This window comes from Pelophylax lessonae, assembly GCF_965119305.1.
Source record: "Pelophylax lessonae genome assembly, chromosome: 4".
Classification (NCBI taxonomy): Eukaryota; Metazoa; Chordata; class Amphibia; order Anura; family Ranidae; genus Pelophylax; species Pelophylax lessonae.
Genome location: NC_138771.1, coordinates 569,941,554 through 569,969,334, shown reverse-complemented (window position 1 = coordinate 569,969,334; position 27,781 = coordinate 569,941,554). Strand labels below are relative to the sequence as shown.

General features: G+C 42.8%; 1 protein-coding gene across 5 annotated transcripts in view; it reads left to right on the top strand.

Moving 5' to 3' along the window:
- Positions 1-27,781, top strand: part of ANK1 (ankyrin 1) — a 409,057-nt gene that overhangs the window by 216,489 nt on the left and 164,787 nt on the right. For 4 of the 5 annotated variants that reach the window (XM_082256778.1, XM_082256779.1, XM_082256777.1 and 1 more), the window contains one exon: positions 3,450-3,551. In XM_082256778.1, the coding sequence (XP_082112904.1) occupies positions 3,450-3,551 (102 nt within the window). Of the gene's footprint in view, positions 1-1,337; positions 1,375-3,449; positions 3,552-27,781 lie in introns of those variants that run through there. The other variant, XM_082256780.1, reaches the window with a different exon arrangement.

Here is a 27,781-nt window from a genome sequence, read left to right as displayed (position 1 = left end):
CGGTTGTAGTATTGGTTTGTTGTCGGTTGTAGCATTGGTTTGTTGTCGGTTGTAGCATTGGTTTGTTGTCGGTTGTAGCATTGGTTTGTTGTCGGTTGTAGTATTGGTGTTTTGTCGGTTGTAGTATTGGTTTGTTGTTGGTTGTAGCATTGGTTTGTTGTCGGTTGTAGCATTGGTTTGTTGTCGGTTGTAGTATTGGTTTGTTGTCAGTTGTAGTATTGGTTTGTTGTCAGTTGTAGCATTGGTTTGTTGTCGGTTGTAGTATTGGTTTGTTGTCAGTTGTAGTATTGGTGTTTTGTCGGTTGTAGTATTGGTTTGTTGTCGGTTGTAGTATTGGTGTGTTGTCGGTTGTAGTATTGGTTTGTTGTCAGTTATAGTATTGGTTTGTTGTCGGTTGTAGTATTTGTTTGTTGTCGGTTGTAGCATTGGTTTGTTGTCGGTTGTAGTATTGGTGTTTTGTCGGTTGTAGCATTGGTTTGTTGTCGGTTGTAGCATTGGTTTGTTGTCGGTTGTAGCATTGGTTTGTTGTCGGTTGTAGTATTGGTGTTTTGTCGGTTGTAGTATTGGTGTTTTGTCGGTTGTAGTATTGGTGTTTTGTCGGTTGTAGTATTGGTTTGTTGTCGGTTGTAGTATTGGTGTTTTGTCGGTTGTAGTATTGGTGTTTTGTCGGTTGTAGTATTGGTTTGTTGTCGGTTGTAGTATTGGTGTTTTGTCGGTTGTAGTATTGGTGTTTTGTCGGTTGTAGTATTGGTTTGTTGTCGGTTGTAGTATTTGTGTTTTGTCGGTTGTAGCATTGGTTTGTTGTCGGTTGTAGTATTGGTGTTTTGTCGGTTGTAGTATTGGTTTGTTGTCGGTTGTAGTATTGGTGTTTTGTCGGTTGTAGTATTGGTGTGCTCTCTCTGTATTTTCTGTTGTCAGTGTAGTAAATGAAGACTTGCTCATGCTAATGCTAGCAGTCAATACTCTGCACAGTCCAATCCTCTGGAGTCAGGAGCCATTTAGAAATGCATAATATATCTTCCACTTGCCGGATCTCATCTGTACAGTCTGTAATGTGTGTGAGCTGCCCGTCTTTAGGGACCCAGCCCTTTCCTATTACTTCTTATGGGGCACCGTCATTAGGAATATTTGGCTGGAGTGCAGTCAGAGGGTTAATAGGTTGTCGGTTGTAACCCTCAACTCCCGGTTGGGCAGCTCTGGGCACAGTGCCTGGTATTTAAAGACGGGAGAGAAGTGAGAGGAAAGAAAGGAGGACAGGGTGGGGGGAGCGGTGTGAGGAGGGGGAGGGACGCAGTGTGTGAGACAGGAGGGAGGGGGGTGCTGTCTGTATGCAGCAGAATGGCAGAGCGGGCGGGCAGGCAGCGGGCACGGCCTGTGAGTAATAAGAGGGAGTGGGGGGGGGGGGGTACGGTGAGAGTGGGTGGTTGAGGTGGGGGGGTCAGCAGCTTCATAATCCCCCCTTCACTTTGGGGACCTGTGGGAGTTTATTTATGGCCATGCTGGTAGACACCTGCTGTCCTATATCCAAGCAGGCTGGATAGAGTGTGGGACACAGACTCTGTCATGTCCCCCCCCATCTAGACTTTGTCACTGCCCTATGCCCCTCTCCCCGCCCAGTGACCCTGGATGGCCCAAATCCCAACCACAATACACTGACACCTTGCATAGTAATAGCACTACAATCAGTGACATGCAATCTTCACACTGACACCACATCTTCGCTCACCTTATAGTCACCCATTTCACACTGACACCGGAATCACTGACACGAGGATCACTGACACCAAGATCCCTGAAACCGGGATCACTGATACTGGGATTATTGACACTCACCCTAAAGTCACCCATGTAACACTGACACTAAGATCCCTGACACCAAGATCCCTGACCCCGGGATCACTGATACTGGGATTATTGACACTCACCCTAAAGTCACCCATGTAACACTGACACTAAGATCCCTGACACCAAGATCCCTGACCCCGGGATCACTGATACTGGGATTATTGACGCTCACCCTAAAGTCACCCATGTCACACTGACACCGGAATTACTGATACCGGGATCACTGACGCTGGGATCACTGATACCGGGATCACTCACACTGGGATCACTGATACTGGGATTATTGACACTTACACTATAGTCACCCATATCACACTCACACCGGGATCACTGATACCGAGATTATTGACACTCATCCTTTTCACCCATATCACACTGACAATGGGATAACTGTCACTTACTTACCTTATAGTTACCTATGACACAGACACCGGAATCACTGATACCAGGATCACTGACAGTGGGATCACTGACACTCACCCTACCTATAGTAACACTGACAGCCAGGAGCACTATTATTTCTGCACACACTGACACACTGCCTGCACACTGTCTACATAACTTACCTGATGTGTGCAGAGGTGGTCCTGAGCCCAGATTTATTGATGAGAAGGTTAAAGATCACAATGACTGATTTCATCTTAGAACAACCCAGATTTTATCTTATTCATGTTCTACCTACAGGACTCGGGGTGTACACAGTCTGCCCCAAAAATATACAATAATATACATACATACTATGATGAAGAGGTCAGGACTCCTACCAATTCAACCTGCCCACCTACTGTCCTCTGAGATTGGTAGCAACCAGATATCCTAATGATCTGTCCATTGGTCATCCCTCTATTACTTCTCATACAAGTACTCAATTCATTCCCTCATCTGCTGGGATCTCCCCGAGTCCCTGTCTCTATATTTCTATCCAAATAAAATAATAATAATGTAATATAGTGAATATAATGGATGTATTTCTCTGCCTGTTTTCTCTGGAACTATCTTTACTATCTCTGTTATTCTATCTACCTATAATCTATCTATCTATCTATCTATCTATCTATCTATCTATCTATCTATCTATCTATCTATCTATCTATCTATCTATCTATCTATTCATCCGTCCACTATCTATCTATTCATCCGTCCACTATCTATCTATCTATCTATCTATCTATCTATCTATCTATCTATCTATCTATCTATCTATCTATCTATCTATCTATCTATCTATCTATCTATCTATCTCTATATCTATCCATTCATTCATTATCTATCTATCTATCTATCTATCTATCTATCTATCTATCTATCTATTCATCCGTCCATTATCTATCTATCTATCTATCTATCTATCTATCTATCTATCTATCTATCTATCTATCTATCTATCTATCTATCTATCTATCTATCTATCTATCTATCTATCTATCTATCTATCTATCTATCTATCGTTATCACTGTCATAAGGACCAATCATTTCCTTTTGTTTCCATTCTGGGTGTGATGAATGGGTTATCATGTTGCCTGTCTGTTGGGGATCAGCCTAGACGGAAGAATATTCTTCTTGTATTCAGTGATGATGATGTTGATCTCTTCTCTGATTTTAGGCGGATGCAGCGACCAGCTTCCTGCGAGCAGCCAGGGCTGGAAACCTGGACAAAGCCCTGGAACATCTGAGGAATGGAGTGGATATAAACACATGTAATCAGGTACAGAAAATGCCCAGACCCATCACTGTGTTTGCTTCACAGGTTGAAGATTCTGTAATATAAAGCCTCATACACACAATGAGAATATCAGACGAATAATCCTCCAGTTTTTTTGCATGTTAGTCTCAAATCAAAAATGAAGAAGTTACTCAACTTACGAAAATTCTCATATGACAGAATACAACTTCGGAGGCGATGTATTGTATTGTATTGTAATGTATTCTTCAAGCATACGTGTTCTTGCTCTTCCGATTTTCTACAGAGGAAAACTGCACTGATTAAACGAAAAATTGTACGATCTGGTATTGTACAATAAAAAATGTTTGTGTTTGTCCCGTCAAATAATTTCGGATGAATTGTCACGATCAGCTCTCAAAAGCTGTGTACTAACAATCAGATTATCGTACGATCGCTTAGAAAGCGGTATTTTTCGTCCGATTTTCTGATCGTGTGTACTAGGCTTTACTCTGTATCTTCTGCTTCAGAAAACACATCTTTTATATATTGCATCATCATTTCTTTATCTCTTATTGTCTCTTCTATGACTCTGCATAGTGTAAGGGGGACAGGCTCAGCTGGTATTGGCAGTGGTAAACCATGCAGACAGGGACAGGGACTCTCAGGAACAGTCCTGGCAGGTTAGTCCTGCTTTTTTTTTTTCTTCAAGACAGCAAACAAATACAATGCAGTGCATGGGAGATTTTTCCAGCAAGTCCATAGTATAGAACAAACCAAACATCTGCCCCCCCCCCCCCACCCCAGACAATAACTAAACTCTGGTCAGTTCCTGACTAACAGGTTGTGCTCCAATAGGTTCCCTAAAATAGACACCTCTACCTTTCTTAGTGTTCTGTCAGCACTCAGCCTTTTCATCCAGCAGCAGCAATAGAAGAGAGAGAGAGAATCCTGGGCATCAGTCAGCTCACATATGTAAAGGTCTGTGCACAGTTCAGACTAATGGTAGCCATACACACTTCAATGTTATTTTTTTATCTGATTGATATATCTTTATTCAAAACAATTGAATAGGCAAGCAATCGAATAGGCATAACTTCCTTCCTGATTGGTTTAGACTTGAGTTAAAGGATAAGTCCACCCTAACACTAAAATCCCTGCATATTTAGATCTCCACAATCTAACACTAACCTATCTAGCATTGTAAAGAAGAAATCAGTATATTTACTTTTTTTGAAGCCGATCCGACCCAATCCCATGCTGAGCTGTCAGCCGCGGCTTCACTGTGGAGGCGGGTGCAGAGGACACAAACAATAACGGAAGTCCCATAGTCACTCTATGGGTGACATCACATCTTATTAATTTCACAGCTGTTGTCGGCCGTGTCCTCTGCAGAGCTTCTGCCGCTGGAGATCGGGTCGGATCGGCTTAAAAAAATGTATATATACTCATTTCTTCTTTACAGGGCTAGATAGCCTAGTGTTAGATCATGGAGATTTATAGATGCAGGGATTTTAGTTTTAAGGTGGATTTATACTTTAAATCAGAATTGATCAAACTCAGGTCTAACTCTTAATGGCACCCCAAACATCTAGCAAACGCGGGTGTATTCCTGGCCAGTGGCCACCAAAACACACGGTACTGTAGCACCATGTACTTTGGTGTGGTGCAGTTTTAAAAATCATGCCTGCAGTACTTTTTGTGCTTTCCAGCATGTTAGTCAGCCCGTTGAGATCATTGTGCTGCTGCAAAACACGCCTCGTGGGAATGCGAGATAAAGTGCGTGCTCGGACTCACCTTTCTGGTGTGAATGAGCCCTAAAACAGTGCCCACACTCCTGGTTTACCAATATACCTGCTTCCCATAATTACAGCAAAACACATTTCTAGGCTAAAGGCCCGTACACACGTACCGATCGTCGTCATACAAACGTCGGCGGACGAAAGATCTGCCGATTGTACGCGTGTTAGTATGGTGCCTCCGACAGCTGTCTGCGCACAATCCGCGGACAAAAGTCTTTCTTGCAAACATGAAAATTTTTGTCTGCGGACACCAGAACGGACGATTGTTCGCCTGTCAGTACAGAATTCGGCCGACAGACCGCAGATTTGCAAGACTGGGCATGCTCAGAAAATTAAAAACACAGGGAAAGTTAACCATTACATGACATCACTTCTGCAGTCAGCTGAAGTCTGCAGACAAAATTCTTGTGCTGTCCTTGTGCTGTCTTTGCACTTTTCAACAGACACCGACATCCCGGGGAGAAAAGACGAACATTTGTATGACGACGATCTGCGTGTGTGTACGGGGCTTTAAAGCCGTATTAAACTGAAAACCAAAAATGTAATATATTACAGCTTACCAATCATTAGATGTGGTGGCTGCATTCGTTTACTTTTCTCCCCCTCTGTTTTCACCTGGTGATCTGGCCAGTAACCTAACTCCTGTATTAAAGAGCCTCCACTCTGGATGAAGGAGCACAGGGGCACCTTTGGACAGCAGCATTGTTAATTTGGGGGGAGGAGAGTGTTAGATGTATTACCAGATTTAGACTACACTTAGAAACAAGTTGAAGCTGAACTACAGCTCACACTTTATAAGCAATTATAGCAACATTTTTTTCTTTTGGGATAAGGGTTTTACATAAATAAACAAAAGCTGATCTTTGTAAGCATCCCAGTCAGTGGTAGAAGGTTTGTCTAAACCCTCTTACTGCTACATCCACATGACAGTTTACGGATCAGATCAGCAGGTGAAAATAAAGGAAAGAAGTCTTAAAAAAGAAAACGAATGCAGCCACCACATCTAATAGTTGGTAAGCTGCAGTGTAATAAATGTCTGCTTTTGGGTTTAATACTGCTTTAAACCAACAGTACCCCATACATAGAGCAGAAACTGTGTCATGCAGTGACACCTATAGGACTTTGTGCACCACACAGGACAGTATACTTGGTTCAGTAACAGTCTTGTATCATATGCTGTATCATACACTCCTGTGCCCTGTACCTAGTGTTGCACTGCCCCCGTCGGAGCTGCTGAAAATGGATTCCCCTGGGTTACCCATAGCAACAGGCAAATAAACTTATCGTCCTTGGCTGAGTCAATGAACAGTCCAGGGGATTTGGTTGTTTTTGGATTTATTTGGAACTGGGATAGGAGAAGGGATGAGTGGGATACTCCAACTAGCAACTATGCACAAACTTGAGGACAGCTATCTGAGGTGTGTGCGGCAAGGCCGCTGCTTCACTTTACCACTGAGGTGAAGATTTCAAAGGGGAACTATATGTTGAGGTTCTCTTCAGGGTCTAACTTGGCACCCCCTTTCTGACCCACTGTGTGTGCTGGCTCTTGTCCACTGACTTTCCCTGGAGTGGTCTCCTTCCTGGGCAGACCCTTGGCAAGCTCCCTGGTACTCACGGACACTGCTCCACTGTCAGTTACCACAGGATACACAGCTCGTCACAGGCCGACTGCCTGTGACCACTTTCCAACCTGACAGGAGGAGAGACAGCCGTCACCCTCCTCCCGGGACCTGACTTCCCGCCCAAAGAGATCCTGTCACATGTGCCCTTGGCTTTTATGAACAATCCCAGGATGCACTGCGGTTGTGCCCTCCCACTGGGACTGTCACAAAAGCCTGTGTGTCACTGGTTGGGTTTCCTCCACTGTCCAACAGGCTCCCCTATTGGATACAGTGGGGACACTCCCTCAGACCAAGTGAATCACACATGGACACATGTAAGAGGCAAAACTAGAAATCCTGCTCCCTGATAAGCAGAAGAGCAATTACATGTCTTTACCTAGCACCTAACTAGGAGGGTGCTGCATTAGCTTAGCCAGTTAGGTCAGTTGGGGTAGAAAATGCCCCAGCATCAGTAGGAGTAAAAAAATATTTAGCACCTTTGGTCAGTAGGAGGGATAGTGCCCCATCAGTGGTATTGGTAAGAGGAATCGTGCCCCATCACTGGTTTCAATGGAAAGAATATTCCCCCATTATTGGTATTGGTAAGAGGAATCGTGCCCCATCGTTGGTGTCAATGGAAGGAATAGTGCTCCAGCATTGGTGTCAGTAGAAGTAATAGTGCCCTATCATTGGTGTCAATTAAGGAGGTATAGGGTTACAGGTACAGGCTATATCTGACGCGTTTCGGCTATAGAGCCTTCATCAAAGCATGCTCAGAGGAGGTAAGTATAACATGTTTGTTATTTGTTTGTTTTTTTTAAACAACACTTTACAATCACTTCAACAATCTTTTAAAGTGCTCTATATCTCCTCTGCCTGTTTATCTTTAGTCCATCTCAGGGTCTAAAGCTACCCCTACATTTTGTGTAAAAAATCTCACCAGTACATTCGATAACGCCAACAGAGACTTGATGAATGTCCTTTGAAAGTGCTTTCAAATTTCCTTTTAACATTCTGTTTTGGAATCCAGACGAAAACCACAAACACTGCTAGAAATGTTGGAGAAAACATTTCCAACCTGCTCCTTCAAATTGTCTCGTTGTTATGTTTAGAAACGATTGTTGATTTAACCCTACTAGAGATTAAAAAATCAAACGAACTTTCAAGTAAAAGTTTTTAAATTCCGCTCGTATTTAATCCTAAACTTTAAAGTAGAAAGAACTATAGGCAAAACTTTTCATTTTTGATAGAGTAAGAGAGGGTTAGAACCCCTGTCAGATTCTTTTTTTGCCAGCTGTGTCCCATTGCTGAGATGTACCTTCACTTCCTGTCCCATAGCCAAACAGGAAGTGAGAGGAAATCCCTTCAAATTAAGGGAATTCCTTGGGGACCCCCAGAACTATTGTCCCCATTGGAAAATGTCCCCTCTATTACTTTTCTGGGGACAACCATAAATGTGTTTTTTTTTTTTTTACAATCACTTTTACTGATAATGGTAAACAGGACAAATAGAGAGGGTGAATCTCCTTAACAGGGGCAGAGACAGCAATAAAAACTGACAAGGGATCTAATCCCTCTACACTCTATCCAAAAGTAAAAAAAAAAGCTTTTCCCTTTAGTTATACTTAAGTTCACACTAGGTCGCTCCGACTTAGGGGGCGACCTGTGAAGTTGCGTGCAGCGCGAATTCAGCGCGACTTGCAGGGGCTTCATAAAATGAATGTCAATGCAAGTCGCCTCCAGGTCGCCCCGAAGTAGTACAGGACCCTTTTTCTAAGTCGGAGCGACTTGTGTCGCTCCTATTAAAACCAGTCCTGTACTGCACAATGACCGCGACGGTGCACGACTTGCCAGTCTGACCAAGTCGCCTGACAAGTCGTATTAGTGTGAACCTGCACTTAATCTTTCCATCCCCCCATTACCCATACCTGGCTACAACATATAGATAAAATGTACTCACGATTATTTATCAATATACAGTACAGCTATTTTTTGTAAGCAAAGTGCATCTACTCAACCAGACCGTATCTCTGACAGTCCAACATCACTCTGAAAGGCTATCAGTAAGGACTTTATACAGAAAGGCCTTCTCTTGCTTTCCCCCTATGTACTACAGTAGTCGACACATCCATGTACAATTCAGTAGTCAGTCTTCCCAATCTAGTGGTCAACAGCCTTTTTGTAAGGAACACGAGTTTTCGCTCACAATAATGAAAAAATAAGAAAAATGAAGGTGTCACCAGTATATATATGAGTTTTGGCTTCTTGACTTCTGGGGTTGTCCACCATTGACATACTAAAGGAACACAACAATACCACATAATCTAGCATAGCTTCAGCACTAAACTGTGGCCACCGTTTCCTGGTTCAGCCGGCACCTTTGGGTCCTCTGGAGAATATCAGGCGTGTGGGAAAGGTCCAGCCTCATATGTCCTGTGATCCTAAAGGGGGAGATATGTGGTCAGACCTGTCCCACAGGCCGTGTATTCTGCCCGACCTCACCGTGCCTTCTGACCTTTCACATCACCAGAAAATGAGATTTCGGAAACATCCCACCCAGATCAACTTAACCTGATGATTTTCTCCTGGTATTCGATTCTCAGTACTGATCTACTTTACAACCTCATTTAGGTTCACTTAATCGCTGTTGATGAAGGTTCACCTAATCGTGTTTCTCTGTATAGCATTAGTATTCTAGTTGTACAATACCCAATCCCAAGTGATGCAAGATAGAGAATATAAGGCCAATGCAACACAAAAGGGATGCTTTTATGATTGCTGGCAGGTAAATCACCCACCAGCTAATGATCCCCTCAAGATCTTTAGTTGTGAGATATCCTAGAAACAAATTTTGGACAGTTCCAGATGAACTGTCATCTGTCTTCCACCTGATATCCTTTGACTGAAAAATCAGATGCAGATATGTTTGGGTATTTTGACAAATGTTGGGGCCAACCTGCCAAAATACAATAGCTGCAGTGAGAGTTATGTCCATCAATGCTGTGTTGCATAGATGAAGAAATCGGTTCGATTATTTTCAGGCTTAACAGAAAAAAATCGATATATGTGTGTCCAGCTTAAGTTTCCTAGTTCCACCTAACTCCATCAGCCATTGCAATGCCCAATGGTGATGTCCATAGATTTTCCATAAGGTAGAATAATTTCATACTCTTGGAGTCACTTTATTTTTGGCCTTGCGGTAGAGATACAAACTGCTATGGGAAATCTTGAAATTGGAGTCTATAACAGGAATGAGCAGGACTTTTTTCTTAGCTGAAAATGCAGGTCTTTCTGGAAGGATAAATTGGAGTCAATGGTGAAAGCAAAATGAAAGTATAATGGGCTTAAAATGGTTTCATAAGCCCCGTACACACGTGTCGAAAATCGGCAGGGAATTTTCGTCCGACGACCGATCCGCCAATATTCGGCTTGCTAGTATGATGCTTCCAACAACCGACTCTGACTTTTCGGCTGAAAAAAATCTGGTGTGCAGGCTATAAAATTTTTGTCCACCGTCAAAACACGTCCGATTTTTGTGCAGTCAGTACAGATTTCGACAGGGAAAAATCTTATGAGCCAGACTGGGCATGCTCAGAGAAGAAAGATCACAAAGAAAGCAAACCAACACATGACATCACTTCTGAAGTAGAATTCTCTCGGTCGACAAAAGTCCAGTGCAGTCTAGAGCACATTCCAACCAACAAAACACAACTCTGGACAAAAGACGGACGACCGGTCGGCGGATATTCGTTACGTGTGTACTAGGCTTTACTAAGCAGCCCATAGAGTATGCGATTTTCTCTCCTGTGGTGGAAGGAAAGAAAATTGCTGACTGTTGATGGGGGAATACCTCCCGCAGCACTTTGTGTGTTCTGCCAGCAGGGAGTCTTCCCAGCCACCTAAACACAATGATTACTGTCACTGAGAGTAGTAACGTATAAAATCTGACAGGCTGGTTTTTCCCAAGTCAATTGATGGTTTGACTTGGGTACAATCAGCCTGCCCATAGATGGATTGAACTGGGCAAGATTTGATCCATCTATGGCTGGCTTAATTGTTATGGAAGAGCTTTTAAATTATCTGGAACCCATTCTTGTGCCAGAAATGACTCCTTTTAGCTTAGCAATACCAAAATGGCAAAGTTTTACTGAAATTTTCCAATTTGTTGCTAGAAATGTTAGGGTAATGAATACTCTCCATTTTGCTTATCCCTACTTGGGTACAGTAGATATTGGGGAACACAGGAACCTAACCTTTAAATAAAAAAAAGTTTTTATTTTTTTACATGATTAAAATATTTCTTTAAACGTTTTACTATTAATCATTTAACATAGTGCTGACTTCTTTTAGAAAAAAGACACAGATCAATGTGAACCTAAAAAAAAAAAACACAGTGGAAGCTGTCAGTGACATGGATTTGTTTATCCACAAAGCAATGTGATTCCCATTGACATGATTGGTGCAAAGACATGTTTATTTTTTTCAAACACATTTCACCTAAGCTGTCCAGATGCCAGACTGTAAAGCTTATTTTAACAACATTTTCTGGAAAACCTAAATTTGGAATTTTGTGGGTAAATCAATTTTGGTGAAACCATTTCTTTCGTCCCTAGTCATTAGGAGATACACTACTGTATGTTGTCAAAAGGTTTGGGACCCCAGCCTTTACAGGCACATAAACTTCAATGGCATCCCAGACTTAGTCCGTAGGGTTCAATATTGAGTTGGCCCACCCTTTGCAGCTATAACAGCTTCAACTCTTCTGGGAAGGCTGTCCACAAGGTTTAGGAGTGTGTCTATAAGGTCTATAAAGACATGGATGAGAGAGTTTGGGTTGGAGGAACTTGACTGGCCTCCACAGAGACATGACCTCAACCTGACAGAACACCTTTGGGATGAACTAGAGAGGAGACTGCGAGCCAGACCTGCTCGTCCACATCAGTGCCTAACCTCACAAGTGCACTTCTGGAAGAATGGTCAAACATTCCTTAGACACACTCCTAAACCTTGTGGACAGCCTTCCCGATAGAGTTGAAGCTGTTATAGCTGCAAAGGGTGGGCCAACTCAATATTGAACCCTACAGACTAAGACTGGGATATCATTGTTTGTGTAAAGGCAGGTGTCCCAAACCTTTTGACAACATAGTGTATCTCTTATAGACTAGCAGGGCTGCTGTTAGAAATCATGAGGCCCTGTACAACCTACCTGGCAGGGACCCCCCCCTCCAAATATATAAAGACAATATTTTCACTGAAATCATTATTAACGGACACAAACATAACAGAGAACCTGTGTAAATTAGCCCCTTTTGTTTCTTAGATTAAAAAAATATATATATAACATTTTTTTTAAATGTTAAAAATATTTACAAATATTTTATTTTACAATTTTCTTCAATTCTTTATTACAATGTTTAATTATTATTATTATTTTTTAGAATTTCTTTTTTTACAGGACAGGGAAGCCTGCAGTGCTCTGGGGAAGGGGGGGGGGGGGTGGTACAGTGAAAGGGGGGGGGGGGGGCACAGGGGGAGGGGGGGATCAGAAGCAGGCAGAAAAGGGAGTGGGATCCAGGTTGGAGAAACAATTACAGGAACGATGCCCTGTGTCTGTGTCTCTCCCTGCAGCAGCTGCAAGCTGACGGGAGGGGGAGAAATGGCTTTCAGCTGCTGCAGAGAGCCACACAGGGCTTCCTTCTGTAATTGTTCCCCTGCCCGACCTCACAGATTCCCCATGCTGTTGGGGCCCCCCTGTGTGCCCAGGCCTCCTACAGTAGGATTAGTGGTCCCACCCTATCAGCGGCCCTTTAGACTAGGGATGAAAAGAACGGTTTCACCAAAATGAATTTATCCACAAAATTTCAAATTTAGGTTTACTTGTTCAAATAAGCCTTAAATCTTAGCATCTGGACAGCTTAGGTGAAATGTGTTAGAAAAAAACATGTCTTTGAATTCTAAAAAAATCTATGTGATCAGGGTTATATGCAAAGGGTGGGCCAACTCAATATTGAACCCTATGGACTAAGACTGGGATGCCATTAAAGTTCATGTGTGTATAAAGGCAGGTGTCCCAATACTTTTGACAATATAGTGTATATCACAATATTAATGGTGCAGCGCTGTAAATCAATAAGGATATTCAATAAATACTAAAAAGCAGTAAAAGTCCATAAATTTAAAATTCAAATACAAATACGAAAGGGAAGGAAAGTCCATAAAAATAGTAAAGTGCACAGTGCAGAATCTTGGTATAAATATGAGTGCCCACACACAGTGCTCAGAAATCCTCCACCGGATGTGCCAGCCTCTCACCTGAGAGCTGTTAGATCACAGCATATAGTAGTAAGCAGGCAGCCTCCAGAAACACTATGAAAGTGAGGACCCACATCTCTGAACTCTCCACTGCTCTCCCTTCTCCTCTTGTAAGCTCAGATGGTATTTCAGTCCCCCAAATAAATGAAAAATAGGCAGACCATAGTGTAATACCATCAACAGAAACAATTTATTTGAATGATTAAAAGCCTCTTGCCTTGCAAACAGCGAATCTCAGCATGACAGGTACATAGTGCGATCGGTGTCTGAGTGCCGCTGCTAATTCTCCAGCTGGACTGCGGGTGACGTCAGACTCTCCTCCCTCCCTTCCGCACACGTTACGTCCCTTAGACGTAACGTGTGCGGAAGGGAGGGAGGAGAGTCTGACGTCACCCGCAGTCCAGCTGGAGGATTAGCAGCATCCCTTAGACGTAACGTGTGCGGAAGGGAGGGAAGAGAGTCTGACGTCACCCGCAGTCCAGCTGGAGGATTAGCAGCGTCCCTTAGACGTAACGTGTGCGGAAAGGAGGAGAGTCTGACGTCACCCGCAGTCCAGCTGGAGGATTAGCAGCGTCCTTTAGACGTAACATGTGCGGAAGGGAGGGAGGAGAGTCTGACGTCACCCGCAGTCCAGCTGGAGGATTAGCAGCGTCCCTTAGACGTAACGTGTGCAGAAGGGAGGGAGGAGAGTCTGACGTCACCCGCAGTCCAGCTGGAGGATTAGCAGCGTCCCTTAGACATAGCGTGTGCGGAAGGGAGGGAGGAGAGTCTGACGTCACCCGCAGTCCAGCTGGAGGATTAACAGCGGTGCTCGGACACCGATCGCACTATGTACCTGTCATGCTGAGATGTTTGCAAAGTAAGAGGCTTTTAATCATTCAAATAAATAGTTTGTGTTGATGGTATTACACTATGGTCTGCCTATTTTTCATTTATTTGGGGGACTGAAATACCATCTGAGCTTACAAGAGGAGAAGGGAGAGCAGTGGAGAGTTCAGAGATGTGGGTCCTCACTTTCATAGTGTTTCTGGAGGCTGCCTGCTTACTACTATATGCTGTGATCTAACAGCTCTCAGGTGAGAGGCTGGCACATCTGATGGAGGATTTCTGAGCACTGTGTGTGGGCACTCATATTTATACCAAGATTCTGCACTGTGCACTTTACTATTTTTATGGACTCTCCTTCCCTTTTGTATTTGTATTTGAATTTTATATTTATGGACTTTTACTGCTTTTTAGTATTTATTGAATATCCTTATTGATTTACAGCGCTGCACCATTAATATTCTGATATCTTCTCTGGTGTTGTTTTTTGTACCTGGGTGTTCAGCAGCTTTGCTATTTTCATGAGTTGTTGTGCCGATATGTCCTTTTCTTTGAATATAGTGTATATGCCTACTAAAACCTGATTCATTTATGGGTAGAGTTTGGCTATAATATTATTATGAAGTTGTTGGCTGATTAGAGCTGCTAATCTGGAATTTTTGGCTTTTGCCAGCATGTTTATTGTACTTAACTGTTAGCTGCTCAGCCCAATAAAACATTTCAGTACATAGGTCTGCCCTCAGATGGTGGAAAAGAACTGCTGTATCAAGGTTTCTGAATGAACTGTCCTTGTTGAAAATTGCAGTCACTCAGATTCTGCTGTTTATATGGAATCAGAGTAATTGCTATGTGCAGCACAGACAGTTCGGCTTTCAGACACTCTGAATAAAAAAACGATTTCCTATTGGAGCAGCAGCTCCTGGCCCAGTCCTGCATTGTAGTGCAGAGTATATAGTGCAGAGTATATATTTGAATGTATCCGCGGTCTGTAGACATCAGCACTGACCATTGCTGTCCAGAATAGAAAAAGGTCTTTATTAAATCTCCAGGAACATACGGTACAAAAGATTAACTCTGCTGATGCATTTCAGCTCTGTCTGGCTGTAGTCATAACCTTATGACATTGAAATGTGACATCCAGATTTTCAGTCTTTTGTACTCTATATTCCTTCAGACTTAAAACATATATATATGGTCAAAATGTAAAATTATATCTTAATTTCAACCTTGTATTTCAATTATTTCTAGTCTACTCCTATGATTCCGAATAATCTTGAAGTTTATAGACTTACTCTGTGAAGATCCCCACACATTTACTTCCTTGAATTCTGTGACACGTAGTCACTATGTCCTGTGGGTGTGTCACACATTTCACAGAGCCTGCCTTCTGATCTACAGAGGTGCCGAGGAGGAGTTTCAGGAGGCGAAGTCAGTACAGGAATCACTGCTTGCAGGTAGCAAGGTACCATGGGATATGTAGTTCTCAGAAATGTAAGGTAAACAGAAGCTGCAAAGCATGCAGGGAATTCAGGAAGTTTTGGAAAGAGATGGGCAGCAGACAGGCAGAACTCGCAACATGAAAGGAGATTTTCAAGTAAGCGCATATTGTATTGTAGAATATAAAGATTGTTTCTATTGCTATTACAATATTAGTGTTATAAAATGAAAGACTATGCTGTGACTATAGAACTCTTTTAAAGCTGAAGTTTGGTACATTTTTTGGGATACAGCACCAAACACATTAGCCACCTATAATGGTGTATATTCCACGTTCTGCAGCTTCATGTTAAAATCCTTCCTTTATGCAAAGAGCAGCGATCTTCCGGTGCTGCCAGGGTTAACAACAGCAGCTACGATTGTGAAGGACTGGCACCACTTGTTGGCCCCTTTCTGCCCCCTCTGCCATTCATAGAGCTTGTACTATTATTATCCCACAATACAACACATTCCCGGAATAGAGGAAGAGCAGAGGAATGACAGGATCTCCTCCAGCCATTCATAGAAAGCATTGCATTGTGGAGCAATAGTGGTATAAATTCTGTGAATGATGGAAGGGACAGGTGAGTGGCACAAGTCGTTCACTATTGCAGCCACTGTTGTTAACCCCTGCAGCACAGGAAAATGACTGCTCTGGGCAGTATCCAGGGGATAGGATAGGGGATAGTAGGAAGGATTTTTACATGAAGCAGCAACCTGCAGGACATAAGATACACACTATTACACATAACTAATATGTTTAATACTGTATGTCTGTAAGAATGGTTAGCTTTTCCCTTGTGCTGTGGTCCCCTTCTACTCGTGGGTATGGTCCTTTCCACCTCTTATGCTGAGGCCAGAGGAAGAAGTTAGCTAAGGGTGACTAGGAGGCTTCTGGAACAAGCATGTGAGGGAATATGGGACTTTGTCCTTCCCCTCACAGGCACCCCATAAAAAGGACACTTCTCCATGATTTGGACTGACCTTCAATTCAGGACTCTGAGTCGCAGCATCTTCTTCATGTTCTTATATAAAAATGGACTGTGATACTCAGAACACATGTTACGCACTGTATATTGTTATTTTACCATTACTAAGTAAAACCAGGTTTTTTATTCTCAGAGAATAGGTGTAGATACTACCTCCTTCTGGCTCATCCCTTGTCTCTGCCCCTTACCCACCTCTGAGCACCGTTCCTTGGTTCCACCTACTACCCACCTCCCAGCACCACCCCTTTTAGAGAATACAGAGCCAAGAATCATTTTGTGGTGCTAAGTAATTGTATTGAATTTGTTGACCACTTGCCGACTGCCGCACGACTATATACTGCGGCAGTCAGCCTCTCCTGGGCTCACCCACGAGCCTGTAGGGGATGAGCGCGCGCCGCCAGCTGAACCCTGCAATCTGACCCTGCCTGTCACTTAGGAGATCCGCCCGCTTTGTTTACACAAGCAGGCGGATCTCCACACTCGATTCCCCCTCTCCCCCCCGGCCCAACTCCCGCTGTGACTGAATACAGCGGAGCGAGCCTCCGGCGGCGCGCGTTCGCCGCCGACAGAGGGGAGTGTCTGGCGATGTAGGTCTACTTCGCCAGACGTTATTGAGCCACTTTGCCGCAGTAAAGCTCTAGTGAGCAGCGGAAAAGTGGTTAACCACTTGCCGACTGCCGCACGACTATATACTGCAGCAGTCAGCCTCTCCTGGGCAAAGTGACGTATGGGTACGTCACTCGTCCACGAGCCTTTAGGGGACAAACGCGCCGCCGGCAGCGCACTCTCGTCCCCGCTCATTCACTGACATCCCCGTGCGTGTGACCGGTGGCTCCGATGTCCGCCGGCCACTCGCGATCTCCCTCAGGAGAGAGAGAAAGACAAACGGTGATGTAAACACAGCCATCTGTCATTCTCCCTTAGATCATGACAGAGACTATGCGATCCTGCTATGTAGGATCATATGTCTCTGTGACGATCTAACAAGCCACGCCCCCTGACAATTAGAATCACGCCCCTAGGGACACACTTAACCCTTGATCACCAATAAAGTTAACCCCTTCCCTGCCCGTGTTATTTTTACAGTAACAGTGCATATTTATAGCACTGATTACTGTAGTAATGTCACTGGTACTCCCAAGTGTCAAAAATGTCAGTCAAGGGTCTGATTTGCCCGCCGCAATGTTGCAGTCCCGCAAAAAAAATCGCAGATCGCCGTCATTACTAGTTAAAAAAAAAAACAATAAAAATGAAATAAATCTTTCCCATAGTTAGTAAACGCAATAACTTTTGCGCAAACCAATCAAAATACGCTTATTACGATTTTTTTAACCAAAAATATGTAGCAGAAAACAAATTGGCCTAAAATGTTAAAAAATTTAGATTTTTACATTTTTTTTGAGAATTTCATATTAAAAAATGTGGAAAATATTGTCATTTTTTTCAAAATTGTCGCTCTTTTTTTGTTTTTGTTTATAGCGCAAAAAGTAAAAATCGCACAGGTGATCAAATACCACCAAAAGAAAGCTCTGTTTGTGGGAAAAAAGGACGTCAATTTCATTTGGGTAAAGCGTCGCACGACCGTGCAATTGTCCGTTACAGTCAGGCAGTGCCGAATCGCAAAATAGGGCCTGGTCTTTGAGCAGCCAAATCCTCCGGGGCTTAAGTGGTTAATGATAACATTAAAACTGGTAAAGTAGATCGTTCCACCCACCCAGCAACAATAGATCCCCACCAACAAGAGACCCCTTGAAACCAAATACCCCCTTGTAACAACAGGATCCCCCCACCAACAACAGACCCCTCGCAAAAAATAAACCCCAGCAACAATAGATCCACAATACATCAAACATAGACACCAAGAGGATTTGTCCACAAGAAACAACGGGTCTCCCAGCAACCAGCAACAATAGACCCCTCTCTCTCAACAATAGATCCCTCTCAGCAAACACTGACCCCCCAGCAACAATATATCCATCACCAGCAACAATAGACTCCCCCAGCAGCCAGCATCAATAGACTATCTAGCACACTTCAGCACCTCTTGCCATTACATACATTCAGTGCTGGAGGTCCAGGAACTGTGCTCCCCCAGGTTCCCGCTCAAAAAAAGCCCTAAGTGAAACTATTTTAAACACTCTTCTGCCTGGTTCTGTGTCTCGCAGTGTAATGCTATGAGCCATGTTAGACTGCAGCATACCCTACTGTACAATATGGTGGTTGGACAGAGGGAACAGAACTAACTTGGGGCAGCAACAGTGGTGGCTGGGTGATAGAGGGCTGTGATAGAGAGGTGGGTATAGAGTTCAAAACCCATCCTTCTTGGTCTACTGTTAGTAGGCCTCAACCACAGCTCAGGACCCTACCTAGGGACCCACTTAGAACCACGAGATAGCAAGGCCTTGGAAATGTCCATGAGTGCTGTGCGGGTCCTGTTCTTGGGTTATGGCAAAGTGTTATAGGTTGGAGTGATTGACATTTGTTTGGATTATGGCAAAGTGTGCCATAAATCCTATTTGTGTAATAGAGAGCTGATAGAAGGGCTCGAGTCATACCCTTCCCCTCCTGAAATGGAGCCAGAAGACTGTTCGGCAGCCTGGCTTGTATAAAGTAATGAGTGGTATTAGCCCTGTCCTCCATGTAAGGCCCCCAACACAAGTCTTGGCCACAACAACCACTTACATGCTCCCACAAAATATGACTAAACTTCAGCTCCTTTTTCTATTTTGTACAACCCAACCACGCTTGTTTAGATTAGAGGTTAAGGCCCCGTTTCCACTAGTGCTACTTGTTGTGCGTCTTGACACATGACAAGTCGCATGACAAGTCAAAACCTATTCATTTCAATCAGGACCGTTCCAACTGTTGCGACTCAAGAAGCAGCGACTTCAGAAAAGGTTCTTGCACTACTTTGGGACGACTTTAGTGCGATTTGTCCCTCATAGAAGGTAATGTAAGTCGGAACTAAGTCGTACACAAGTCAAAGTACAAATTCGAATTTGAAATCGCGCGACTTTGTAGGCGCAATAGTGGAAACGGAGCCTAAAGGATGAGCAGCACTAACTGTTAGCAATATATCAGCTGGCCATGTGCCTGGGCACTATTTAATCTGTATTCTACATCGGTCTACAGTTATACTTTATGTACATAGGGGATCAGGAGGGATACACAGCTGAGGTAAGAAACCCACTATAGTGCTAAAACCTCAGTGGGTGGTTTGGGAGAATGTTGAATTGTATCAGGGTATTACAACTCCATTGTTACGTATATAGGCCTGAGACCTATATATATATATATATATAGACCTCATTGATTCAGCTAGGCTCTCTATGGGGGATCGGATGAGAGCGGACCGCCTGTCCGCTCTCATCCAATCCGATCCGATCCCTGGACAGATGGAAAAATAGGGTTTCCATCCGTCCAGATTTAACGGACAGGATCGGATACGAATGGCAGGGAGTGTCAGCGGAGATGTCTCCGCTGACATCCGCTGCCCCATAGAGCTGCATGGAGGATCCGATCAGATCCGCCTAAAAAACTGACAGGTGGATCTGATCGGATCGCCCGTGTGAAAGAACCCAAAGTCAGGGCAATGTTTCCTGGGCTCGGAGCACCGTGACCAACAAAACATAAAATACTGAAGGCAGAAAAAAGCCAAGTGGCCCATCAAGCCTGCTGCTTCAAATGTTTGTGCTGGTGGAGGTCTAGGGGATAGGAAAAGCAGGTTTAATTATCTGATCCTCTGCTCCCTGGTAGACGGGGCTCCCCCTATGCTGTGAATTGTTCTTTTGTGTCCTCACATTCAGTGCAGGGCTATGGACCCTTCACCAGTCTTGATGGCATCAGGGGAATCCAACTACCAGAGCACAGGGGAGAAGAGGCTGTGGGGACCAGTCTTGCATTGTGGAGAGCCATTTAAGAGAGCCAATCAAGAAAGTAAAACATCTTTTTCCTATCCCCCAGCTGTAAATGAGCATTTAACTCATGTAGTGCGGGGAAAGCCCTGCTGCAAGGGAGGATTCTTACTATCCTCGGAGTCCAGCTTTAAATTGGATTCTGCTATCTAATTTTATTCTTTATTTCTTCCTTACCCTTTTTTCCTCTAACATTTTGGATTAATTCTACACAATGGATCTTACTGAGAAGAATATCAAATATTGTCAGCACATTTTTAATGGGGCTGTAGGGTACACTGACTATAATGGCAATGATCTCTTGCAGTCTCTTGTAACGTGTCCTCACTCTCTGACAGTCTTCTACTGCATGTCCCTAGTCTTCAACCACTGCTGTAGCATGTCTGCAATCTTTGACATTCTCCTGTAGCATATCCGCAGTCTCTGAACATTTTCTACAATATGTCCAGTGTCTGACCATTTTCTATAGCAAAATGTCTTTAGTGATGTCAAGGGTCACACTTGAGGCCCCCTTTATAAAATACATTGACCACCACTGACATAGATGAATATAAGAGTTCTGTGTCTTGTTAGAGTCATGATGCATGCTGGAGTCCATTGCTTTCTCTATACAATGTCCGATGGCAGCCTTTATTTTAACCTTCCATACTGCATCCACTGACCTTTGGCCCAGATGCTGGAGATCATTACGTCCCTGGCTTATGTCCCTGAAATGTCTGGCCACCTTAGTCTGGCCCCAGTGCGCATTGCCAACTGTCATCGACCATGTGTCAGTCCAACTGATTTGGGGTCACTCACATTGATTTCTTTTACACCCAATATTCCACAGATTTAAATAGACCTGTCATGTATGTGTGCAGAAGGAGGCACTCTAACCAATACAGAATGTTCACATAGGTACAGGTGGACTGTGGAGGCACTCCAACCAAAGCTGGCCATACGCCATTCATAAGAGTATTCAAAAGTACCATTATGGGCTCATGAAACTGTATGAAATTTTGTTTGATTGGCATGTGTTAAATTTTAAAGTTGGTTTTTAAATGTACAGGCACATTACAATAAGTATGATTTTTCCTTAAAGCGGTAGTAAAGTCCACTTTTTATTTATACCTACAGGTACGTTTATAATAAAGCTTACCTGTAAGTGCAGTAAACATACAGTGCATCTGGAAAGTGTTGACATCGCTTCACTTTTTCCACATTTTATTATGTTACAGCCTTGTTTCAAAATGGATTAAATTCATTATTTTCTTCAAAATGCTACAAATAATACCCCATAATGACAACATGAAAGAAGTTTGTTTGAAATTTTTGCAAATTTATTAAAAATAAAAAATGAACCAAATCCCTCTGTACATAAGTATTCACAGCCTTTGTTTAATACTTTGTTGAAGCACCTTTGGCACCAATGACACCCTCAAGTCTTTTTGATTATGATGCTTCAAGCTTGGCACACTCCATGGCTTGGTTTGTGCGCTGACATGCACGGTTAACTGTGGGACCTTATATAGACAGGTGTGTGCCTTTCCAAATCATGTCCAGTTAACTGAATTTACCACAGGTGGACTCCAAGCAAGTTATAGAAACATCTCAAGGATGATCAGTGGAAACAGGATGCACCTGAGATCAATTTTGAGCGTTATGGCAAATGCTGTGAATACCTGCGATTGTACGATGTGCGATGTACATGCGATTTTTTAATAAATTTTCAAAGATTTCAAACATACTTCTTTCACGTTGTCATTATGGAGGATTGTTTGTAGAATTTTGAGGAAAATAAAGAATTTAATCCATTTTGGAATAAGACTGTAACTTAACGAAATGTGAAAAAAAGTGAAGCACTGTGAATACTTTCCGGATGCACTGTATCCTAAACTTTAGTAGCAGCTGGTGAAGTCACCAGTGCATGGTGGCATGTCTTCCATTGGGAGAGCTGTGCTGCTGCCATGACATCATTGTGGTCGGCCATTTAGACGGCTGGAGGCCACGAACCAGGAAGAAAGACCAGGTGAAGATTTAAGCCCTGTCAGTAGTGACTGCGTGCCGCTGGAGGGCTTCATTTCGGGTAAGTTTGTCATAATTTGCTAGTATGCGATGCATACTACAACATTACGACATTATCCTGCAGGGTTTTTTTTTTTTTTTGCGGTGTATTACTGGTTTAACTCTTAAATCTTTGTTTGAGAACAATTTTCCATTCTGTTCCTTCAAATTTTCTCATCGCTATGGTCGAAAACAATCATCAATTTGGCCCCGTTATAAGTGTAGCAGAATTCCCAGCCATTTTGCTGGATGTGGGTCTGCCAGGGTTACCGCTAGCAACGACAGCACGTTCCTCAAGTTTGAGCACTGAGACAAGAAACAGTCGGCATCTTTGGTTTTTGTATTTATTTTAGAAACTTGGATGGGAGAAGGGAATGAGTGGGATACTCCTCTGGCTCGACTATACACATAGAATGGGACTCTGAGAAAAATGCCTCTTGACGCTGACTTGACACTGGCTGAATGCCGGTCAATGCCCGTTGGCGCTTGTTAACACTGACTTGCTGTCTGTGAACTTGAACTGACTTCTGACACTTCCTTGTGACTCAAAAGTCCTTTGTACTGCTCCCTTTAGCCCTCCTGGCTGAGGTAGCTATTTTTAAGCACTGATGCAACTCTTAACTCTTCAGGGCCCACACACACTGGCACCCTCTTGCTCTTCAGGGTCTAAACACTGGCACCCCCTTTCTATAACTTCTGCATGGGTTAGCTGGCTCCTGGATCCCTTTGACCTTCCGGAGCGGTCCCCTATCCTAGGCAGACCCCGGGGAAGTTTACAGTACTCACGACTCAGCTTTCTTGGAAACTCCGACCCCCACAGCTCCACACGGTCCTCAGCACACTGGATCCCTCTCTGCAGCTCAGCTCAGCCCTCTGTCCTCTAGGCCAGCCGCCTAGGACATCCGTTCAATGCTGACAGGAGGAGAGACAGCCATCACCTCCATATAAGTAAGATATGAATTGTGATGGACCAACTTCAACAGTAACTGAGACATTTTAAATATGTAAAAATAGATGATTCTACTTCTAAAGATATTGCACATATGTGTAAGGTATCGAAAATGAACATAAATGTTCTATTGTACATCTACCAGGGGCTAGCTGGAGACCTGCTACACTGTACATACAAAATCACACTGAGAAACACTAATGTTCAGACCTGCATATGCCTCCCCCTACAGGATGTTGTTAAGTACTGCAGTTCAACAAATACATCAGTTTGGAATTTTTGGGATTTTTACATTTTCAAACAAGAGTCCAGTATATATTCAATAACTGGCTCTTAATAATGAACATATCTAAAAACATGATGCACCTCTGCATTTTCAGAATGGAGTTAGCTTTATAATGAAAGTCTTCTTGTGCAGTGGGGCTATGCCTGCACTGCAAGAATTAATGCTTATTTCTGTCTAGGGGACAGCAAAGAGGTTTTACTTTAGCTGTCCTTACCCCTGTAGAATTTTGTTAGAAAGGTGGTGCTTTTAGAACATTCGTTCGATTATCTAAGAGTTAAGGGGGATGATTCAACAATCGGTTTTGACCAGAGCGAGTGAAAAAATCGACGGACAAGGATGGAAAATTTTAGTTGAATCTAATGGGAATAAACAGATATCTAATAATTGAATTTGCACCCAGCCAAGAAAAACCATAACTAATCTCATGCTCATGCATTTGTTAAGTTAATCCTGAAGTTCATTCTATGAAAATCTAGACCTGGACATGGTCCTTGAAACTAGTTAAGTTCATTAAGGCACTATCTAATGATCAGAGAAGTGATTTTTATACTTCAAACAGAACTGTACAGCTGTAAGGCCAGTCTTGCCTGATCCTCTGTTCCCTAGCAGACACTGAACCCCCAATAGTGGACTGTCCCCTTAGCGTCCTCACCTCCAATGAAAGGCTATGGACTCTTTATCAGTATTGATGATGTAAAAGGACCATAAACCTCTAGGGGAGAAGAAGCAGAGGGGACCGGTTTTGTGGAGGAGCCTGGGAATGTCCCCTAGGCATAAGTGGGCAGGTAACCCTTGCAGTGTGCGTGCAACCCACCACAAGGGAGGACCTTTTATTTTTCTGAAGTTCATTATTTTCCCCAGGGGAGAGTGAAAGTGTATCTATTTTGTGTTGTTGTTGCTTTAGATAGAGTGAAATATGGTTAGAACCCCTGTCTGTTTTTTTCTTTTCTTTTTTTTTTGCAGTCTGTGTCCCATTTGGGAAATTATCCTTAATTTCCTGTCCTGGAAACACAAATGGAAATGAGAGGAAACCTCTCCCACCGAGGAGAAATTTCTTTTTAAACAGTTGTTATTGGAACAGATGACTCTATAAGAAGATTTCCTCTTTGTACCTGTTTCAGTGCCAACTGTAAAATTTTGGGTTTCGAATTGTTTCTGCCATCCCTGGGGACAATGATCATCAGGAGAAAAAAGTAGACACTGATCCCCTAATAGTGGACTGTTCCTCAGTGTCCTCACTTCCAATGAAAGGCTATGGACTCTTTATCAGTATTGATGATGTAAAAGGACCATAAACCTCTAGGGGAGAAGAAGCTGAGGGGACCGGTTTTGTGGAGGAGCCTGGGAATGTCCCCTAAGCATAAGTGGGCAGGTAACCCTTGCAGTGTGCATGCAACCCACCACAAGGAGGACCTTTTAGTTTTCTGAAGTTCATTATTTTCCCCAGGGGAGAGTGAAAGTGTATCTATTTTGTGTTGTTGTTGCTTTAAGCCCCGTACACACGATCAGATTATTGAACGATCTGTCGTCCGTTTTTTGTGGCATGCTAGTCTGATGTGGAAAGTGAAGAGGTTTATTTCATACAAATTTTCCCGTACGACAGAATTCTACTTCAGAAGTGATGTCATGTGTTGGATTGCTTTGTATGTGTTCTTTCTCTCTGAGCATGCCTAGTCTTGCTCTTAAGATTTTTTTCCGTCGAAATCTGTACTAATGAGACGAAAATCGGACGTTGTATTACGGAAAAAAAATTTTTATAGCCTGCACATCAGGATTTTGTCAGCCGAAAAGTCTGAGTTGGCTGTCGAAAGGACCATACTAACAATCCGAAAATCGGCAGATCGGTTGTCGGATGAATTTTCCCTAGAGATTTTCTTATCGTGTGTACGGGCCTTTAGTTTTTTTCCTTTTTTTGCAGTCTTTGTCCCATTGGGGAAATTATCCTTCATTTCCTGTCCTGGAGACACAAATAGAAATGAGAGGAAACCTCTCCCACCAAGGAGAAATCACTTTTTTAACAGTTGTCATTGGAACAGATGACTCTATAAGAAGATTTCCTCTTTGTACCTGTTTCAGTGCCAACTGTAAAATTTTGGGTTTCAAATTGTGTCTGCGATCCCTGGGGACAATGATCATCAGGAGAAATCTCCCCAGCATGGACAAAGACAGGAATAAAAATGTGGTTCTAAAACCTTTCAGGTTCCATCCAAAATAAAATAAAGAAGGTTTGGCTTTAGATATACAGAACATTATGCTCAATCATCTGGCGCGACTGAGTATTTCTATAGTTTATGTGGATTCTGAAGCAGTTGGAGCACATTCCCGTTACATCTGAAGTTAATTAATGTAATTCAGTTTCTTGTTGTTAGCATGGTCTGTGTGGGGTTCATAAGTTCTACAGTACAGGTGTGATGACTGGAGGAACTGAGTGTGAGATTTGCTCACCTTTTAGAATGGCTGACACAAAAGAGAACTCATTGAACCGTATGCTAACATTGAATTATAACCATTGCCATTGTGTAATCTATATTGGTGGTTTTCAAGTCGGAACACACCCTGAAGGATTTGTGGGCACTTGAAATCTTCAATGCAGTAACCCAGCAAACCGCAGAGACCATTATATCAACTATTTTGGGTATTCGTGGATTATATCATGTTTTGCAAGCTCTTCTACAACACAGTCCAGCAACCAAAAGTTTTATTACCGTTGTGGGGTGGTAAAACCTCTTAAATCCCCGCCAGGAAAAATGCCTTGTCTAACTTTTTTTTTTTTTAAGATATTGATATGGCACAGCTCTATGTTTTTTTTTTTGGGGGGGGGGGGGGAGAGGAAATATTGTAATTACCAGCAAGCTACTAAAGCAAAAAAACAAAACGCCGGAACCTACGGCGAAACGCGTTGACGCACTTCCTGTCACGCACGGAGCGGCACGTCACTTCCGGTTTATCACTTCCTGTCCGTGGAACGCACACCGAGCGGCGTAACCACGAGGCACTACGTTGTATATGCCTAACTATCTTGTACTTGCTGTAAGTATGCACTTGGCTGCTAAGCAGAAATAAACCCATACGTACATACTTCACTATATACGCCTTTTATTTCTTTTAATGGTGGATGCGCAAGCGGACCCTTATTTACAGTGAAAGGCGTACAGAGGAAAATATCCTGGTGTCAAGGCTTATTTGCAATACTGTTGAGGCTCTTAATTATTGGCGCTGTGGTGAGTAGCGAACCAAGAGGGGCACCTTTTCACCTTGGAGCACTTTATTGTATAACCGGCACCGGAGCACCTTACTTTGATCACCTAAGGGATACCAATTTATTTTTTATGGACTTTAGCACGATTTCACAGTTTTTTATAATTATCTATGTATTTTAGCACCAAAAAATATTATCATTTCACAATATCACATACATAGTTTTTTTAAAAATTGTTTAACAAAATTTAATATCCAATTTTTTACTTGAGAGTGTCACATGTTTTACCTAGGAGAGATCTAATGTTATTTATTTATTTATACAATTTCAAGGGCTAGCGCTGCTTTAAATTTGTGTTGTATAGTAAATTAAATAAACTAATCAATCTTAAATTCACCAAAAAGCCCCCTCTAAATAAAGGGGTAAATAAAATAGATGTTTTTTTTTTTTTTTCTTCAAGAAAATGAACTAAGTAGCTCAGTAAGTGAAAGTAAAGCTGAAATCCAGGTATGGTTTGTATGATATAGTTATTTTGGTCCAGATTGGACCAATGTAAAAGTATATATATTCCACATCTGGCGGAAAATTACAGTAGTAGTTGCTGCTATTATAGTGATCCTCGCTGTCTCCCATCTGCTCTTCTGCATAGTAACCACAAGGGGTCGCTCACTTGGCCATTCAGAGAGCTCCCCCTTCTCAATAATGCAAAGCGTTCTCTGATTGGGGAAGGTGGGTGGACAGGGCAGAAAATTAAGCTGAAAAAAAAATTCAAAATTGACAGTTTTTTTTCCCTAGATATTAAATCAGGATTCAAGAATACATTTGAAATAAAAGAAGAAATTACATCAGTATAAGGGGGGTCAATATAACAATGTTGGG